Source organism: Schistocerca nitens, chromosome 3, assembly GCF_023898315.1.
Source record: "Schistocerca nitens isolate TAMUIC-IGC-003100 chromosome 3, iqSchNite1.1, whole genome shotgun sequence".
NCBI lineage: Eukaryota > Metazoa > Arthropoda > Insecta > Orthoptera > Acrididae > Schistocerca > Schistocerca nitens.
This window is the reverse complement of record NC_064616.1, coordinates 778,593,663-778,610,473: the sequence shown is the minus strand read 5'-3', so window position 1 is coordinate 778,610,473 and position 16,811 is coordinate 778,593,663. Positions and strand designations below refer to the sequence as shown.

The 16,811-nt window shown below is 42.2% G+C and overlaps 1 protein-coding gene across 1 annotated transcript in view; it reads left to right on the top strand.

Moving 5' to 3' along the window:
• The window catches only part of LOC126248786 (delta-1-pyrroline-5-carboxylate dehydrogenase, mitochondrial), a 143,607-nt gene that overhangs the window by 79,550 nt on the left and 47,246 nt on the right, over positions 1 to 16,811 (top strand). The window contains exons 9-10 of the mRNA XM_049950165.1: positions 10,826 to 11,004; positions 15,380 to 15,568. Coding sequence (XP_049806122.1) covers positions 10,826 to 11,004; positions 15,380 to 15,568 — 368 coding nt within the window. The remainder of the gene's footprint in view (positions 1 to 10,825; positions 11,005 to 15,379; positions 15,569 to 16,811) is intronic.

Below are 16,811 nucleotides of genomic sequence, written 5' to 3'. Positions count from 1 at the left end.
ATTGTCTGTTTTGTTGCGGCTTGTGAGCAGTGTGCCTAACAACAAGCAGCTCCCAGGGCTTCTCTGTCCCCGTGGCCCACTCCATGCCAGATGTGGGAATGCGTTCATGTAGACTTTGCAGTTCCTTTCGTGAATTCCTGTTGGCTCTTGACTGTGGATGCATTTTCCCAGTTTCCTTTTTTGGTACAGTTTTAAGGGTTTGTTTTATATTGTGGGGTTGCCTTGTGCCTTAGTTTCTAATAATGGGCCCCAGTCTGTTCCTCACACTTTTCAGTTGTTTCATTCTCATCACTGCATTGGTCATCTTATGCCTCCGCTATTCCACCCGCAGTACAGTGGTGGGGTAGAAATACTAATGGGTATGGTGAAGTCCCAAATGAAAAGGTTTGTTGTGGATTCTTTGCCAGATGATGCCCTTCTCCATTTTCTGAGCATCTATTGCTTCACGCCTATGGGAGAGCAGAGCCCGGTTGAGATGCTTCATGGCCAGCAGCCTTGCACACTCCTCCACCTCCTGCGGCCTGCGCACCACCTGCCACTGGTGGGTTCATCTGGCTACTTGGTGCCGGGATCGCCAGTGTGGGCGCAAGGCTTCAGGAGCTGGCCCAAGTGGATACCGGCTACGTTTGTCCACCACCGAGGACACTGTCTGTGTGACATCCATATGGCTGATGGTTTAGTGGCGTGCACCTTGAGAAGTTGCCAGAAGCTACTGGTTTGTGGGTTCTGTCCCTGTCACCATAGCGTGCTCTACTGCCCTCCACCCCAAGCCCACCATCACCTGCTGTGGAACCACCACTGTTACACTGGCTGCTGACTCCAGTGCGGCACCCAGAGGTTCCAGCTTCCCAGTTCTGGGTGCCAGTCCATCTCCCACCTCAGGTCCGTTACTGCAGCCCCTTGTTCTGATCGGGCCACTCCACCAGTCGTCACCGATGGGGAGTGGGTTCCCATCCTGTCGTCCCTGCACTGGGACTTGCTGATGATGACGTTGAAATGGCGATGGCTTCCTCCTCTCTGGCGCTGTCATCAGGTGCCGCGCGCCCTCATGCGAGCCCACAAGCCTGTGTCCCCTCACATTCTGACACTGTGCTCCGATGGCCGCCTGGCACATTGTCCCACCCCCTCTGCACCAGCTGCTGCCACTCCGGACACGATGGATGTGTCTCGTCAGGCCACTGGCATCTCCTTCGTCGCCTAGCTGTCCACTTCACACGAGGAAGAGGTATGTGATGTCTTGCAACTAGTGCATGTGTGCCGAGTGTGATGTCGCTGCAAGCACATTTGAATCGGCCACCAACTGCATCAGTGTGGACTGGCCGTTGGAGGTCACCAGCGTAAGGCGTGGTCTCCACTGTGGTGTCTGCCAGTGACTCAAGCATATGTAGACACGGAGCAGTGCTGACTGGTCTCTCTTGTGTGTCTTTCCAGTGTGCTGTTCACATCAGTGTACTGTGTCTTGTTACATGGTGATTCATGGAAATGTGTTTTCCATTGTAGTTGAGTGCTTCATGTGAAAAGCCATATTTGGATTACTTTGGACCAACCTTGCTTACTGAATAGTTACTACAATTGCAATGTCAATCACCACTTGAGACACAACATAGTGAAGCTGCAGTCCTAGTTCATAATCAGTTCTCTTTGTCAAGGTTTTCCAATGTACTTGAATATGCCTGATACAAATCAGGATATTTAGTTGATCGCCCGCCACTATTATCGAACCCTGCTGAATTTTGTTTTGTATTGTGTTGTCCATCGTTAGTATTATGTAAAGAAGTTTTGTTCATTTTATGTGCATGGTGTAGAAGAATGTTATGTTTTCAGCATTTGTGTACAGATTGTCATTACTGTGATGATTTTGTATCATAAAAATGAGTTACCTATTATTTTAAATTAACAAAATACATATATGTATAACTATAAACTAAAGACAAAAAAGAATTTAAAACATAAAATAACAACTTAAAACATGAAACAAAAGAATCATAATGAGAATTTAGATTTTTAATTAGGTATTTTGAATATGCTCTGACACACACTGTGTACAACGTATTTTCCAAAAATAGTCTACATCTACATCTACATCTACATTTATACTCCGCAAGCCACCCAACGGCGTGTGGCGGAGGGCACCTTACGTGCCACTGTCATTACTTCCCTTTCCTGTTCCAGTCGCGTATGGTTCGCGGGAAGAACGACTGTCTGAAAGCCTCCGTGCGCGCTCTAATCTCTCTAATTTTACATTCGTGATCTCCTCGGGAGGTATAAGTAGGGGGAAGCAATATGTTCGATACCCCATCCAGAAACGCACCCTCTCGAAACCTGGACAGCAAGCTACACCGCGATGCAGAGCGCCTCTGTTGCAGAGTCTGCCACTTGAGTGTATTAAACATCTCCGTAACGCTATCACGATTACCAAATAACCCTGTGACGAAACGCGCCGCTCTTCTTTGGATCTTCTCTATCTCCTCCGTCAACCCGATCTGGTACGGATCCCACACTGCTGAGCAATACTCAAGTATAGGTCGAACGAATGTTTTGTAATCCACCTCCTTTGTTGATGGACTACATTTTCTAAGCACTCTCCCAATGAATCTCAACCTGGTACCCGCCTTACCAACAATTAATTTTATATGATCATTCCACTTCAAATCGTTCCGCACGCATGCTCCCAGATATTTTACAGAAGTAACTGCTACCAGTGTTTGTTCCGCTATCATATAATCATACAATAAAGGATCCTTCTTTCTGTGTACTCGCAATACATTACATTTGTCTATGTTAAGGGACAGTTGCCACTCCCTGCACCAAGTGCCTATCCGCTGCAGATCTTCCTGCATTTCGCTACAATTTTCTAATGCTGCAACTTCTCTGTATACTACAGCATCATCCGCGAAAAGCCGCATGGAACTTCCGACACTATCTACTAGGTCATTTATATATATTGTGAAAAGCAATGGTCCCATAACACTCCCCTGTGGCATGCCAGAGGTTACTTTAACGTCTGTAGACATCTCTCCATTGATAACAAAATGCTGTGTTCTGTCTGCTAAAAACTCTTCAATCCAGCCACACAGCTGGTCTGATATTCCGTAGGCTCTTACTTTGTTTATCAGGCAACAGTGCGGAACTGTATCGAACGCCTTCCAGAAGTCAAGAAAAATAGCATCTACCTGGGAGCCAGTATCTAATATTTTCTGGGTCTCGTGAACAAATAAAGAGAGTTGGGTCTCACACGATCGCTGTTTACGGAATCCATGTTGATTCCTACAGAGTAGATTCCGGGTTTCCAAAAACGACATGATACTCGAGCAAAAAACATGCTCTAAAATTCTACAACAGATCGACGTCAGAGATATAGGTCTATAGTTTTGCACATCTGCTCGACGACCCTTCTTGAAGACTGGGACTACCTGTGCTCTTTTCCAATCATTTGGAACCCTCCGTTCCTCTAGAGACTTGCGGTACACGGCTGTTAGAAGAGGGGAAAGTTCTTTCGCGTACTCTGTGTAGAGTCGAATTGGTATCCCGTCAGGTCCAGTGGACGTTCCTCTGTTGAGTGATTCCAGTTGCTTTTCTATTCCTTGGACACTTATTTCGATGTCAGCCATTTTTTCATTTGTGCGAGGATTTAGAGAAGGAACTGCAGTGCGGTCTTCCTCTGTGAAACAGCTTTGGAAAAAGGTGTTTAGTATTTCAGCTTTACGCGTGTCATCCTCTGTTTCAATGCCATCATCATACTGGAGTGTCTGGATATGCTGTTTCGAGCCACTTACTGATTTAACGTAAGACCAGAACTTCCTAGGATTTTCTGTCAAGTCGGTACATAGAATTTTACTTTCGAATTCACTGAACGCTTCACGCATAGCCCTCCTTACGCTAACTTTGACATCGTTTAGCTTCTGTTTGTCTGAGAGGTTTTGGCTGCGTTTAAACTTGCAGTGAAGCTCTCTTTGCTTTCGCAGTAGTTTCCTAACTTTGTTGTTGTACCACAGTGGGTTTTTCCCATCCCTCACAGTTTTACTCGGCACGTACCTGTCTAAAACGCATTTTACAATTGCCTTGAACTTTTTCCATAAACACTCAACATTGTCAGTGTCAGAACAGAAATTTTCGTTTTGATCTGTTGGGTAGCCTGAAATCTGCCTTCTATTACTCTTGCTAAACAGATAAACCTTCCTCCCTTTTTTTTTGTATTCCTATTAACTTCCATATTCAGGGATGCTGAAATGGCCTTATGATCACTGATTCCCTGTTCTGCACATACAGAGTCGAAAAGTTCGGTTCTGTTTGTTATCAGTAGGTCCAAGATGTTATCTCCACGAGTCGGTTCTCTGTTTAATTGCTCGAGGTAATTTTCGGATAGTGCACTCAGTATAATGTCACTCGATGCTCTGCCCCTACCACCCGTCCTAAACATCTTGAGTGTCCCAGTCTATATCTGGTAAATTGAAATCTGCACCTAAGACTATAACATGCTGAGAAAATTTATGTGAAATGTATTCCAAATTTTCTCTCAGTTGTTCTGCCACTAATGCTGCTGAGTAGGGAGGTCGGTAAAAGGAGCCAATTATGAACCTAGCTCGGTTGTTGAGTGTAACCTCCACCCATAATAATTCACAGGAACTATCCACTTCTACTTCACTACAGGATAAACTACTACTAACAGCCGGCCGCGGTGGTCTCGCGGTTCTAGGCGCGCAGTCAGGAACCGTGCGACTGCTACGGTCGCAGGTTCGAATCCTGCCTCGGGCATGGATGTGTGTGATGTCCTTAGGTTAGTTAGGTTTAAGTAGTTCTAAGTTCTAGGGGACTGATGACCACAGCAGTTGAGTCCCATAGTGCTCAGAGCCATTTGAACCATTTTACTACTAACAGCAACGAACACCCCACCACCGGTTGCATGCAATCTATCCTTTCTAAACACTGTCTGTACCTTTGTAAAAATTTCGACAGAATTTATCTCTGGCTTCAGCCAGCTTTCTGTACCTATAACGATTTCAGCTTCGGTGCTTTCTATCAGCGCTTGAAGTTCTGGTACTTTACCAACCCAGCTTCGACAGTTGACAATTGCAATACCGATTGCTGCTTGGTCCCCGCATGTCCTGACTTTGCCCCGCACCCGTTGAGGCTGTTGCCCTTTCTGTACTTGCCCAAGGCCATCTAACCTAAAAAACTGCCCAGCCCACGCCACACAACCCCTGCTACCCGTGTAGCCGCTTGTTGCGTGTAGTGGACTCCTGACCTATCCAGTAGAACCCGAAACCCCACCACCCTATGGCGCAAGTCGAGGAATCTGCAGCCCACATGGTCGCAGAACCGTCTCAGCCTCTGATTCAGACCCTCCACTCGGCTCTGTACCAAAGGTCCGCAGTCAGTCCTGTCGACGATGCTGCAGATGGTGAGCTCTGCTTTCATCCCGCTAGCGAGACTGGCAGTCTTCACCAAATCAGATAGCCGCCTGAAGCCAGAGAGGATTTCCTCCGATCCATAGCGACACACATCATTGGTGCCGACATGAGCGACCACCTGCAGATGGGTGCACCCTGTACCCTTCATGGCATCCGGAATGACCCTTTCCACATCTGGAATGACTCCCCCCGGTATGCACACGGAGTGCACATTGGTTTTCTTCCCCTCTCTTGATGCCATTTCCCTAAGGGGCCTGACGTTGGAGCTCCCAACTACCAGTAAGCCCACCCTCTGCGACCACCCGGATCTTGCAGACTGAGGGGCAACCTCTGGAACAGGACAAGCAGCCATGTCAGGCCGAAGATCAGTATCAGCCTGAGACAGAGCCTGAAACCGGTTCGTCAGACAAACAGGAGAGGCCTTCTGTTCAGCCCTCCGGAATGTCTTTCGCCCCCTACCACACCTTGAGATGACCTCCCACTCTACCACAGGTGAGGGATCAGCCTCAATGCGGGCAGTATCCCGGGCAACCACAGTCGTAGTCCGATCGGGGGATGCGTGGGACGAGCTGGCCGTCCCCGACAAACCCCCATCCGGACCCCCACAGTGATGCCCATTGGCAACAGCCTCAAGCTGTGTGACCGAAGCCAACACTGCCTGAAGCTGGGAGCGAAGGGATGCCAACTCAGCCTGCATCCGAACACAGCAGTTGCAGTCCCTATCCATGCAAAAAACTGTTGTGCAAAGAACTTCTGAACTAATCTACAGAGAGCGCAAACAAATCGACAAAATTTAAACGGTTATTAAAATACAAGATTGCCTAGTAAATGCAGTAATGCTGCTACTTGCGCACTGCTGACACACCGCTCGTCGGCGGAAGGAGACTACGCGATTTTACACTATTCAGGTACTAAAACGCGATGCTACAACTCTCAAATACTATAATACGCCCGAAATTTATGAATTAAACAATGCAAGTACCAAAAACACGCAAAGAAATTGAGAATTGAACTATGTAACAAATGAGTGAGCTAGGAGTATACGACTTGCTGCTGCAGCTGCTTATCCAACGGCGGCAGGGAGCACAGAAACCAGGTTTATTTCACATGGGTGAATGTGACATGAAAGCTTCTTTAATTTATGTTAGAACAGAAGTTTTTATTTTTGAAATTGTGATGGTGGTGGGGTATTTTGGAAAATTATAAATTATTAAAAAAAAGTTGATTACATAGGTTTCAAGATCATTAATTACATTTCAACTTTTCTGTGAAACACATTTTTGTATGTCATGGTTCCCAGGATATTTCCTCTAAACTTAATACACCAAATTACCTTTCAGTTTGTGTTTTATCCCTTTAAAGTGAAAATGGACAAAAGTGGAAAAATATGTATTGCATTATTTGGATCCTTCAGCATCCTTACCAAGTTTCATCAAGACTGTTTATTTACACCTGGGAATGTTCCCTTATGAGTATGCTGTGTAGCCTTATTGACTAGAGTGTTCTACCTTGCAAATGCTAAAAATCCACCATTAGTTGCACAAATGTGTTCACACGTTATTCGGGTACTACAAACAATTAATTTTAGCTGAGATCAGTGTACTAAAATCATCGTCCCACTCCATTGAAAATTTTGGAGTTAATGCATAACTCCAAATCCAAGAAAGTACAGGAAATGGATGTGAACAAAAATAAAGTAGAGTAGCAGCAATATGCTTGCACTCAGTTTAAATCGAGCAGTTCACACATGGATGTATAAAAGAGAACAAATGTACACTAGTCCACAGACTACTACATAAAGAAACCAGCTTCTGTTTTATACGAAACAAAAGCAAATGTGGGATCATTTACTTCACCCAATATTACAGATGTGAGCAAAAAGCAAGCAGGATATGAACATCTTACTTAAAATGCAATTCAATGTGTGCCTTACACACAAGTAGTATTAATCAGGAATATAGCATGATGAAATTAGCTTCTGTGTCATATCATGTCACGTGATGTTTAGCTTTTGACATATGCTGAAGTACAATTGTTCCACTTGATAATGGCCACACAGTAAAGTTGCTATATTGGATTTTACAAATAAATAATTTTGCAATCAAAAGGCAACCATTATGACATTTCCAAAATTTTACATTACTGTGAAATGAGAAGTTAATCTTAGTTTTTGATGAGATTTGTGGAAAATATTACTTTGCAAGGTCACAGAAATTTTTCCAGCCCCACACTGTAAAGTATAAATTAAAACTAGTGTAATCTAATACACACTTTTCAAAAAGCAAGAATATGGATTTTCACATCATATTTTCCCATATCCAGAGTTCATTGCCAGGTCATTAGGAGTGGTACTGTCATGCTCTGCTTCCATATTGTAACATGGACAATGCACTTCTTATATTTTGGAGTTCTGCGATACAGGTAGTCAAAGATGGTCTTCCTTGAAGAATAAAGTTAACTTACGGGATGGATTGGGAACTGTAATTAGAACCCTCTGAAAACAAGGAATGTTTAACATTTTCTGCAGCATTAGTTGTGTTGTTGTGTGCTGCTGATAATGCAGTTGTAGCTCAGTCAGAGAAAGAACTGGGATTAATCCTGAATGTCTACTCAACAGCATACAAAAATATGGGGGTCAAATTGTATACTAGTACAACACAGATCCCTTACCAACCAGCACCTATGGAAGGATAAAGAAATGTGTCAACATTGACTGAGTAGTTACCACTTTTCCTTACCTTAGCAGCTTCTTTTCATCAAGTGCAGTTATAGTCTGAAATTCAATAAAAAATTAACAGTGCTGGGGGACATCCTTTGCCAGACTAAAATCTCAAGTATTTGACAGTCATGATGTCTATGTTGCAGCAAAGATTCTTGTGTACAATTCGGTTGTAGTGCCCACCTTGTTTAATGGATTTGAATCTACGACATGTTACATATGGCATCTAAAAAAGCTGCAACAATATTACCTGTGATGCATTAAGAGGCTTTTGCACATGACCTGGCAAGGTACATGCTCGAATATCAGTGTCCTTGAATAGACGCACACAATCAGTATAGAAACGATGGCTTTAAGATGCCAGGTCTGATGGTGAGGATGTATAATCTACTTTCCCAATAATCACATTCCCAACACAAGTGTTTTACTCTAATTTACAGTGAACAAATGCTTCATGAGAGACTGGAATAAATGCCCCAAGAATGTAATTAAGACTAATACCAAAATGTGTCACATTAATGGTAATAACTAGAAGATCTCAGTGCCCTTTTCCACTCAGCCTAGAGGTTACTAGTCCAACATTTGTTACTTTCTGAATAAAAGAATGCTGACTGATAAGAGACAGCATAGGGAAGAAAAGGAAGTTGCGAGACAAAATGGATGGATAGAAGATGCTCCACCTGAGATCACCTGTTGTAACTGGAGCAAACTGTGTGTTTCTTGCAGTGAACTATGCAGTCACCTCTAGTCTCACAAATGATTTGAAGATAAACATGCTTGACTAGAAGTGTTTCCTATGGTGATTGTGTGTTAATGGCATGTCTACCTTACATTCCTCATCTAGCATTTTGAATAACTGATAAGTTGCTTCTGACTGAATAAATTATAGGGAAAATGACACACATTTTTAAAACTCTTGGAAAAACCGTATCTACAATCAAACAGTTACTGTAATTTTTTATTTACCTGAAATATGAATAAGGAAAGTTAATTAGTTTTTAAGAAGGGACATTGTATTTCTGTCTCTTGAACATCAGTCTGTCCATGTGGTTGTCTCCTCTAATAGTACTGATTAACAGCAGAATACAGTCTATGTGGTGCACCACATTTAGCAGGTCAGAATTTAACATATAGTGATTTGTTTGCTGAGAATAAGATATTTGCACTTAATGTGTTAAAAGATGACAGTTTTAATTATCAGTAGTTATGGATTGAATGTAATGTGTGTTTTGTCCTGGCTGTTATATAAATCGATAAAAGGGGGTTCTGTTTGATATTTTAGTAGTATGTCAAGATTATTTTATTAACTACACTGTATATTGATCAGCCAGAAAATTATGACCATGGACCTACTATTGATATAAACCCATCTGGGCGATAGCAGCATCACCAGCTGAGGACTGACTGCTAGTCAGACACAGACATGGTACATGTAGTAACAGTGAGCATGTTTTCTATGTGTAGAATGGAGACGGAGTGTGATCTGAGTTCGGTGGAAGGCAGATTGTGATGGCCCAGAGGCCAGGCTTGAACATTTCGGAATCTACACCACTGGTTGTGTGTTTGAGGAGTGCTGTTGTGAGTGTCTTCAATACATGGTGAAATCAAGGTAAAACCACGTCCAGATATTGTGGGGTTGTGTGGTCACCTCTCATTACAGATGTTGGATGTCACAGGCTGGGCAGACTGGTGAAACAGGGTATGGTGGAACTAACATCAAACTTTAATGCTGGGCAGAGCACAAGTGTGTGTGAACACACAGTGCACCAAATGCTCCTGACAATGGACCTCCGCAGCCAATGAACCATGCATGTGCCAGTGTTAACACCATGACATTGGCAGCTATGATTGAAATGGGCACGTCACCATCGGCACTGGACATTGGTGCAGTGGCAGAGCATTGCATGGTCTGATGAATCCTGATAGCTTCTTCATCATGCTGATGGGAGGCCACGAGTCCATCATCTTCCAGGGGAACAGCTCGTTTACACTTGTACTGCAGGATGGAGACAAGTTGGCGGCAGATCCATTATGCTCTGGGGAACATTCAAGTGGGCATCCATGAATTCAGTGGAGTTTGTGCAAGGCACCATGATGACCAAGGAGTATCATACACTGGTTGCAGACCACGTATGCCCTTTCATGATGATCATATTTCTCAACAGCAATGGCATTTATCAACAAGCCCAGAGGTGTGATGGAGTGATTCAAGGAACACAGTGGCAAGTTGCCATTGATGTGCTGGTCCCCCAACTCACCAGATCTGAACCTAATCGAAAACATCAGGGATGTGATTGAATGTGGCATCAGAGCTCATCACCTCCCTTCCCAGAACTTACAGGAATTAGGTGACTTGTGTGTGCAGATGTGGTGCCAACTCCCTCCAGCGACCTACCAAGACCTCATTGCTTCTGTGCGATGACGCGTCGCTGCTGTCATCCATGCCAGAAGTGGACATACTGGCTATTATGTAGGTGGTCATAATGTTCTGGCTGATCAGTGCAAATAATAATAGTGTGGCTGTTACTATATATAAGAATAGGTTCTTGAAAAATGTTAAAATGTTTGACACTCTTCCCATTTTACAAGCCCATAGATGCCGTTCAAGAAGTGCTTATCCATTTTCGGAAAATATATATTCACCAGTGTTGTGATGAATTAATACAAAGCTTTTATTTATTTCCATTCTTTGCAGATTAAGTCAAGACTTCTTGAAGTTCGGGATCAGATAAAAGTTGGAGATCCTGCAGACTTCAAATCATTCATGGGTGCTGTAATCGATGAGAATGCATTTAAGAGAATCAAATCGTACATAGATCTAGCAAAGAAGGAGTCTTCTACAACAATCATTGCTGGAGGAGATTATTCAGATGAGTAAGAACTAACTTCATTGTTTTTTGCTGGTCTAGTACAAGAACATAACAACATATTATTTCCTCATAGAAAATTCAATAAAGATTTATTATTTCACTCCATAATTCATAACTGTGCAACACAGGTGACCAATTATTCGTTATTATCATTAATGTTGGAGTGTAAGTACCTGTTTTTAGAAGGCCTTTGATTGGAAAATAGCTTTTTTCAATCCTTGATTGCAAAACTAAAGTTATTGTCTGGGGAACACTTACAAATTTTTAAAAGAATTTATATTCGTTTACAACCCTGGTGTTAGATCTTGGTATCCCTCAGGGGCCTCACGACTCTTTCGTGAGTATGTGCATGGTGAACACGGGGCCCCAAGGTGTTGCGGCACGTACCATATTTGCCTGATAATAAGACAACACTAAATGTAAGACAACCTCCCCCTCCCCCCTTTTTTTTACGAGGCTCCTTGAGAAAAATATATTTTTTAACATATGACGAAGTGAAATTAGAAACTTTTATTGACGTAAGGCAGCTTCTTAAGAAGTTAACATTACACTCATTCTTACGTCATTTATCGATTGTCTACATTTTAATAGTACAAGGAGACATAAAATAAAGAAATTGTTTACATTAATTTTTATATTCACTGCCTTTTCTGTTTACTTAGCCTGTCATCTATGATGTCACTGTTTTTAATCTTCATCATCCTAATGTGACAGCTGTGAAACTTATATCTTTATTGTCACAAATATTTGGCTGTTTATCTCAAATATATTATGGTCTCCAAGGTTGTGGGTATGTAACTGTTTTTCTGAAAACATTGCGGATGTCACATCTATACTGGTGTGAGAATGTTACAATGTCTCTTGCCTCCAAATGTACCATCTGCCTTCCATTCTCTCATTGGCTGTGTAGAAGCAGCAGCTGACAAACCACCTTTTTGTTCCCATCATACCTTACTCTGAGCATCAACAACATTGCTGCACCAAACATATAGGTATGCCATTGACGTCAATCTAGACTTTCAGCGTCTCCTGCAGAAATGTATGCTACTGTTGAATGTTTGTCAAATTTTAAAGTAATTTCAATTCCAAATACAAACTTATTGAAGCAAACTGCAGTTTAAACATTGTAGATGTTCATAAAAAGCTGAAGGAAGCAAGAGGATGACATTTTCTGCCTGCTCAACACACTGCTTCCTGCACTTAATGTAGTTCTCAGCCAAGATGGTGTCACTGTTCCCCGTCCAAAGCTCTGTAGTGCTGTGCTTGAGCAAAAGTGAAACACAGACCGCAATGTACTCTAGGGTGCAAATCATTTGTCACAATAGTCAGTAGTACATAAATAAAAGATCACAATTATGATTCAGTCCAATTCTTGAACTTTTGCTCTTCTTGCATTCTAGTGGCCTCTGTTGGTACTATCTCCATGTAGGGTTTTGCCACTGTAATTTATTCTCACAATAGCAATGGCAATCTGTTTAATGTGATTTATTTCATTTGTTAGATGTTTGATTCAGGATATTTTTTTCCTTGTTTCATGTGAATGTCGCAACCTTGCTCTGAACCTGGGTAAAACCTGGTAACAGTTTTCTCTGGTATTCTAACATGTGAACAACAACTGAATCATTTACAACCTACTTGCTAAACCATTACAGTTTCTCACAATCAAATAAAATACTGACTTTGGTTCAGTTTCAAGTAATGGTTTTTGAAGGCCAAGATTTTTGTTTTTGAATGTTACATTTACTTAAAAAGCAGCATAAATGTATGTATACAGTATTCATACATATATGAGAACTTTTATGGCAAATCTGTTCAAATACAACATAAGTTTGTAAGTTTTTAGAATAAAATGCCATTTCCTCCTGTTTCACAAAACTGTCAACTTTTAAGCAGAGCAGTGATTAGTTCATAGTTTCTCACATATCCCTTGCACTAGGACCGTGAGTCAAATTCACATGGTTGTTAGAGAAAGGTCAACACTGTATCAAGTGCTTCGATATATCAGAAAATCTTGAGCCTACTCTTATGCAAGTGGCTTTGCAATTTTTCAAAATAAATTTGTACAAAACCTTAATAGCCAATGCTTCATCCATAAATGTTAGATGACTCCTATATTATTCAGTTAAACAATGTGAAAACACTGACCTCAGTAGCGGTAGTTTTATCTGCTAATATGAGGGACCCCATATTTTTCAAATTGCGAGTATAGGAAAAGATCGTATCATATAATCAGGTAAAAATGGTACTTCCTTTCTTGTACTGCAATCTCTCATCTTCAACATCCGCACTTCTGTTTCTCATGGTGTTTTGATGTTGAACTGGCTATTTCCATAGGTTTCACTCCTGTTCATTGGCATCTCCATTCATTTTCCTTACATCACTTTTGAGGCAAAATAATTTTGGTTCCCTTCTGAGTTTGACCTCAATTGGTAAATTCTTTTTGTGCTGTGGACTGACTGGGGAAGAGTGCCTTAAGTAACCCCTACTGCCTACAGTGTTGGTGACCCTCTGTGAAAAATAAATGCATAGACGCATATGCAATTGAAAACCAACGCAGTAATATATATGATCTGGCAGGGTCGTTACATACCCATTCAATAGAACCCCCTAACAATGCAGGGATCACACTGCTGATACCGAAACTGCTAGATCCCCACACATGCCAAAAGAGCAGATGTCCATCTTCCTGGGGCTTCAGGACTCTCAGCAATGGCCATCTTGCCAGTTTACCTTTGCTGCAGATAGGCAGTGCCATTGAGCAGAGCTCTTGCTCGGAGTAGGTACCATCAGGATGGACATTTCATTGTTTTGCACATGAAAGATATCAAATTGAACCAACACAATGGCCATTCTGATTTAGCCATCTTGACAGAAAGGTCTAGCTACTTCAGTGTGGATGGTTACAATCCTACTGCTTTCTTCACCCTGGCTACCCATGGCAAGGGAAGACAATCTGGATGACTGGGAGCGAAGCAATTTACTCAATACCTGGTATACTATAGAACAGATGGAGATACTTTTACTGCTACAAAATCATTATTTCTTGTGGAACACTTGGAAGATGACTTTGGAGAAGTTGATTCATTGCAAAAAATGCGCAAAGGGTTACCATTGATGAAGGCTGCCTCTGCTGCATAATCTCAAGCTGTTCAGGCATGTGAATGACAGTGGGACATACTGGTGACTACTACCCCACATACGACTTTGAATATGGTGCAAAGAGTTATCTTTCAGGCAGATCTTACACTTCAGAGGGACAAAGAACTATGAGCTAATCTCGAATGGCAAGGTGTACATTTTGTCTGATACGTACAAAAGGGTCCCAAGGATAACAGAACAGATACAGGTGCTTTCATTCTAGCCTTTGAAAGAAATGTCCTCCCAGAAAAAGGTAGTTATGATGTACATGTGTGACATGAAACTTTATCTCCCACTCCCCATGAGGTGTTTCCAATGTTTACACTTTGGTCATGAGTCATCATGGACAATCACTCCACATAGGTCATCATCATGAACAGTCACCTTCATACTGAACGCCATCCTCCATGTTGACAGATTTGCCTAGTATTTAAAAAAGAAAGGAAAATACAAAAAGTACAAATCACCTGACTGCCTGTCACATGCTGAGGTAAGAAAAAAGTATGAACATCTGCATCGTGTTGACTTGATAACCAATTACACAAAAGTCACTTCTGTAACCCTACACCCCCACCCCACACCACTTTTTTCCAAGCCAGATCTACCACTGACCTCCACTCGCAGAGTTCTTGTGATACCATATTTTCAAACCACTTCCCTCCCCCAACTGGAGAAGCAGCTACCTCCTCCAATGTTTACTAGTGACAGGACTCTCTCTCTCGCAGGCCCTCTCCAGACTCCTCTCCCAGTGCTGTCTGCTCTTTATCTGTCCCCACACCTTCAGTGTATAAGCCTTTGCAAGAATCTCAGCCACAAAAAGCTGCAAAAGAGGGCTACTCAGTGGCCTCAGAGCAGCCACTTTGCGTAATAAAGGGATTGTGCAAGTCACTAGAAACAACGATAAACCAGCAGCTACTCTCTAGCTTCGAGTCAAGAGGGCTCATGTCTTAACACTAGTGCAGTTTTTGTGAATTCTATTCCACTACCACCTTCTAGTGTATTTGTAAGTGTATTTTTAATCACCACCAGTTTCTGCAGTGTTCAAGGAGAAAACATCTGGAGTGAGTTCCTCACCCCATAGCACCAAACTATACTTCAGTGACATAATGTAACACATAATTGCACGATATTTGTAAGTGTGAAATTTTGTGTAATACAGTATCTCAGTTGATGATAGTGAGGTCAGCAATTTCTGTTTGCTTTCAGTAAGACTCATTGATATTTTCTTGTTTGTCTTCCAGGATTGGTTATTTTATACAACCAACAATAATAGAATCTACAGCACCAAACACTAAGCAGATGACAGAGGAAATTTTTGGGCCTGTTCTGACTGTGTATGTGTACAAGGACAATGATGTGTGGTCAACTCTGGAAAAAGTCAACACCACTACACCATACGCTCTTACAGGAGCTGTTTTTGCATCAGATAGGTATGTGTTTATTGAACTGAACATACATCAGACAGCTAGATAATAGTAAATGGTTTAGAAGACTTCATTAAAATATCTATGATACATGCTATGTGAACCATTTTCATCACTGACAAATAGTATATACAGCTTAAGCAGTAGGCTTACTGCTTTTTAATTAAAGTCCTTCTGGATGTACTGTTCATTTTGTCCATATAGTCAGAGGCCTTTCTTTAGGACATTCACTGTTGGTGCTGTAGATAGGCACTCCCAAGTACTGCATCTCTACTACTGTCATGTGATTACTTGGGCTCATTATAATACATTTTTATTATGTCTAATGTATCCCTATCCAGCATGTGTACAGGATGAAGGTAAGTTCATGGCAATTTGTAGAATTTTAGGCCTGTTGATGGCTAGTTGCCCAATGTGAATTTGCAACCAGCTTCTGAAGACTGTATTTTCCTGCTAGTAGTCACAGGTATATGATGCCAGTTCTGTTTTTATGTGTCAGAGGCTGGTACTTGGCTATGTGCAACCGATCTGACTGTGAGTGCTGCCAGTCAGGTCCAGAAGTCTCTCTTGTCTTATCTGTTCAAGTTTTCAGGCTGATTCAATGTTTCAGTTGTCTCCCTTATTTTACATTCATGTCCCTGGCTGCTGTACAGCCACTTGTGCCTCCTGAAACTTTGTACGGCAGTTGCAGTTGCAGAGGGTGGAACACAGCCATTATTTGCAGTAGTTAGAAGAGAGGTGATGTGAAACGCACAGGGCTATTAACAAAATACATTCAGAGAATGCATGCTAATAAGAGTCAATCAATATATTGCTCTGCCCCACATTAGTCCTGGCCACAGAGCAGTGGTTCTCCAGGTTGAGCTTTTGAGCCATTTCAGTGATAGCTTCAGAGTTGCTTTGATTGAGTAGAGTATGCAGGATTTTCAAACACGGGTAGCGGAGGCTGTGTGGCGTGGACTGGGCAGTTTTTTAGGTTAGAAGGCCTCGGGAAAGTACGGGGTGGGCTGCACTCTCAAAGGGTGCATGGCAAATACAGGACGTGCTTGGATCAAGGAACAGTCGGAATTGTAGTTGTAAATTGTTGTAGTTGTGCTGGGAAAGTCCCTGAGCTTCAAGCGCTAATAGAAAGCACAGACGCTGAAATCGTTATAGGTACAGAAAGCTGGCTAAAGCCTGAAATAAGTTCTGCAGAAATTTTTACGAAGTCTCAGACGGTGTTCAGGAAAGATAGAGTAGGCAGAATTGG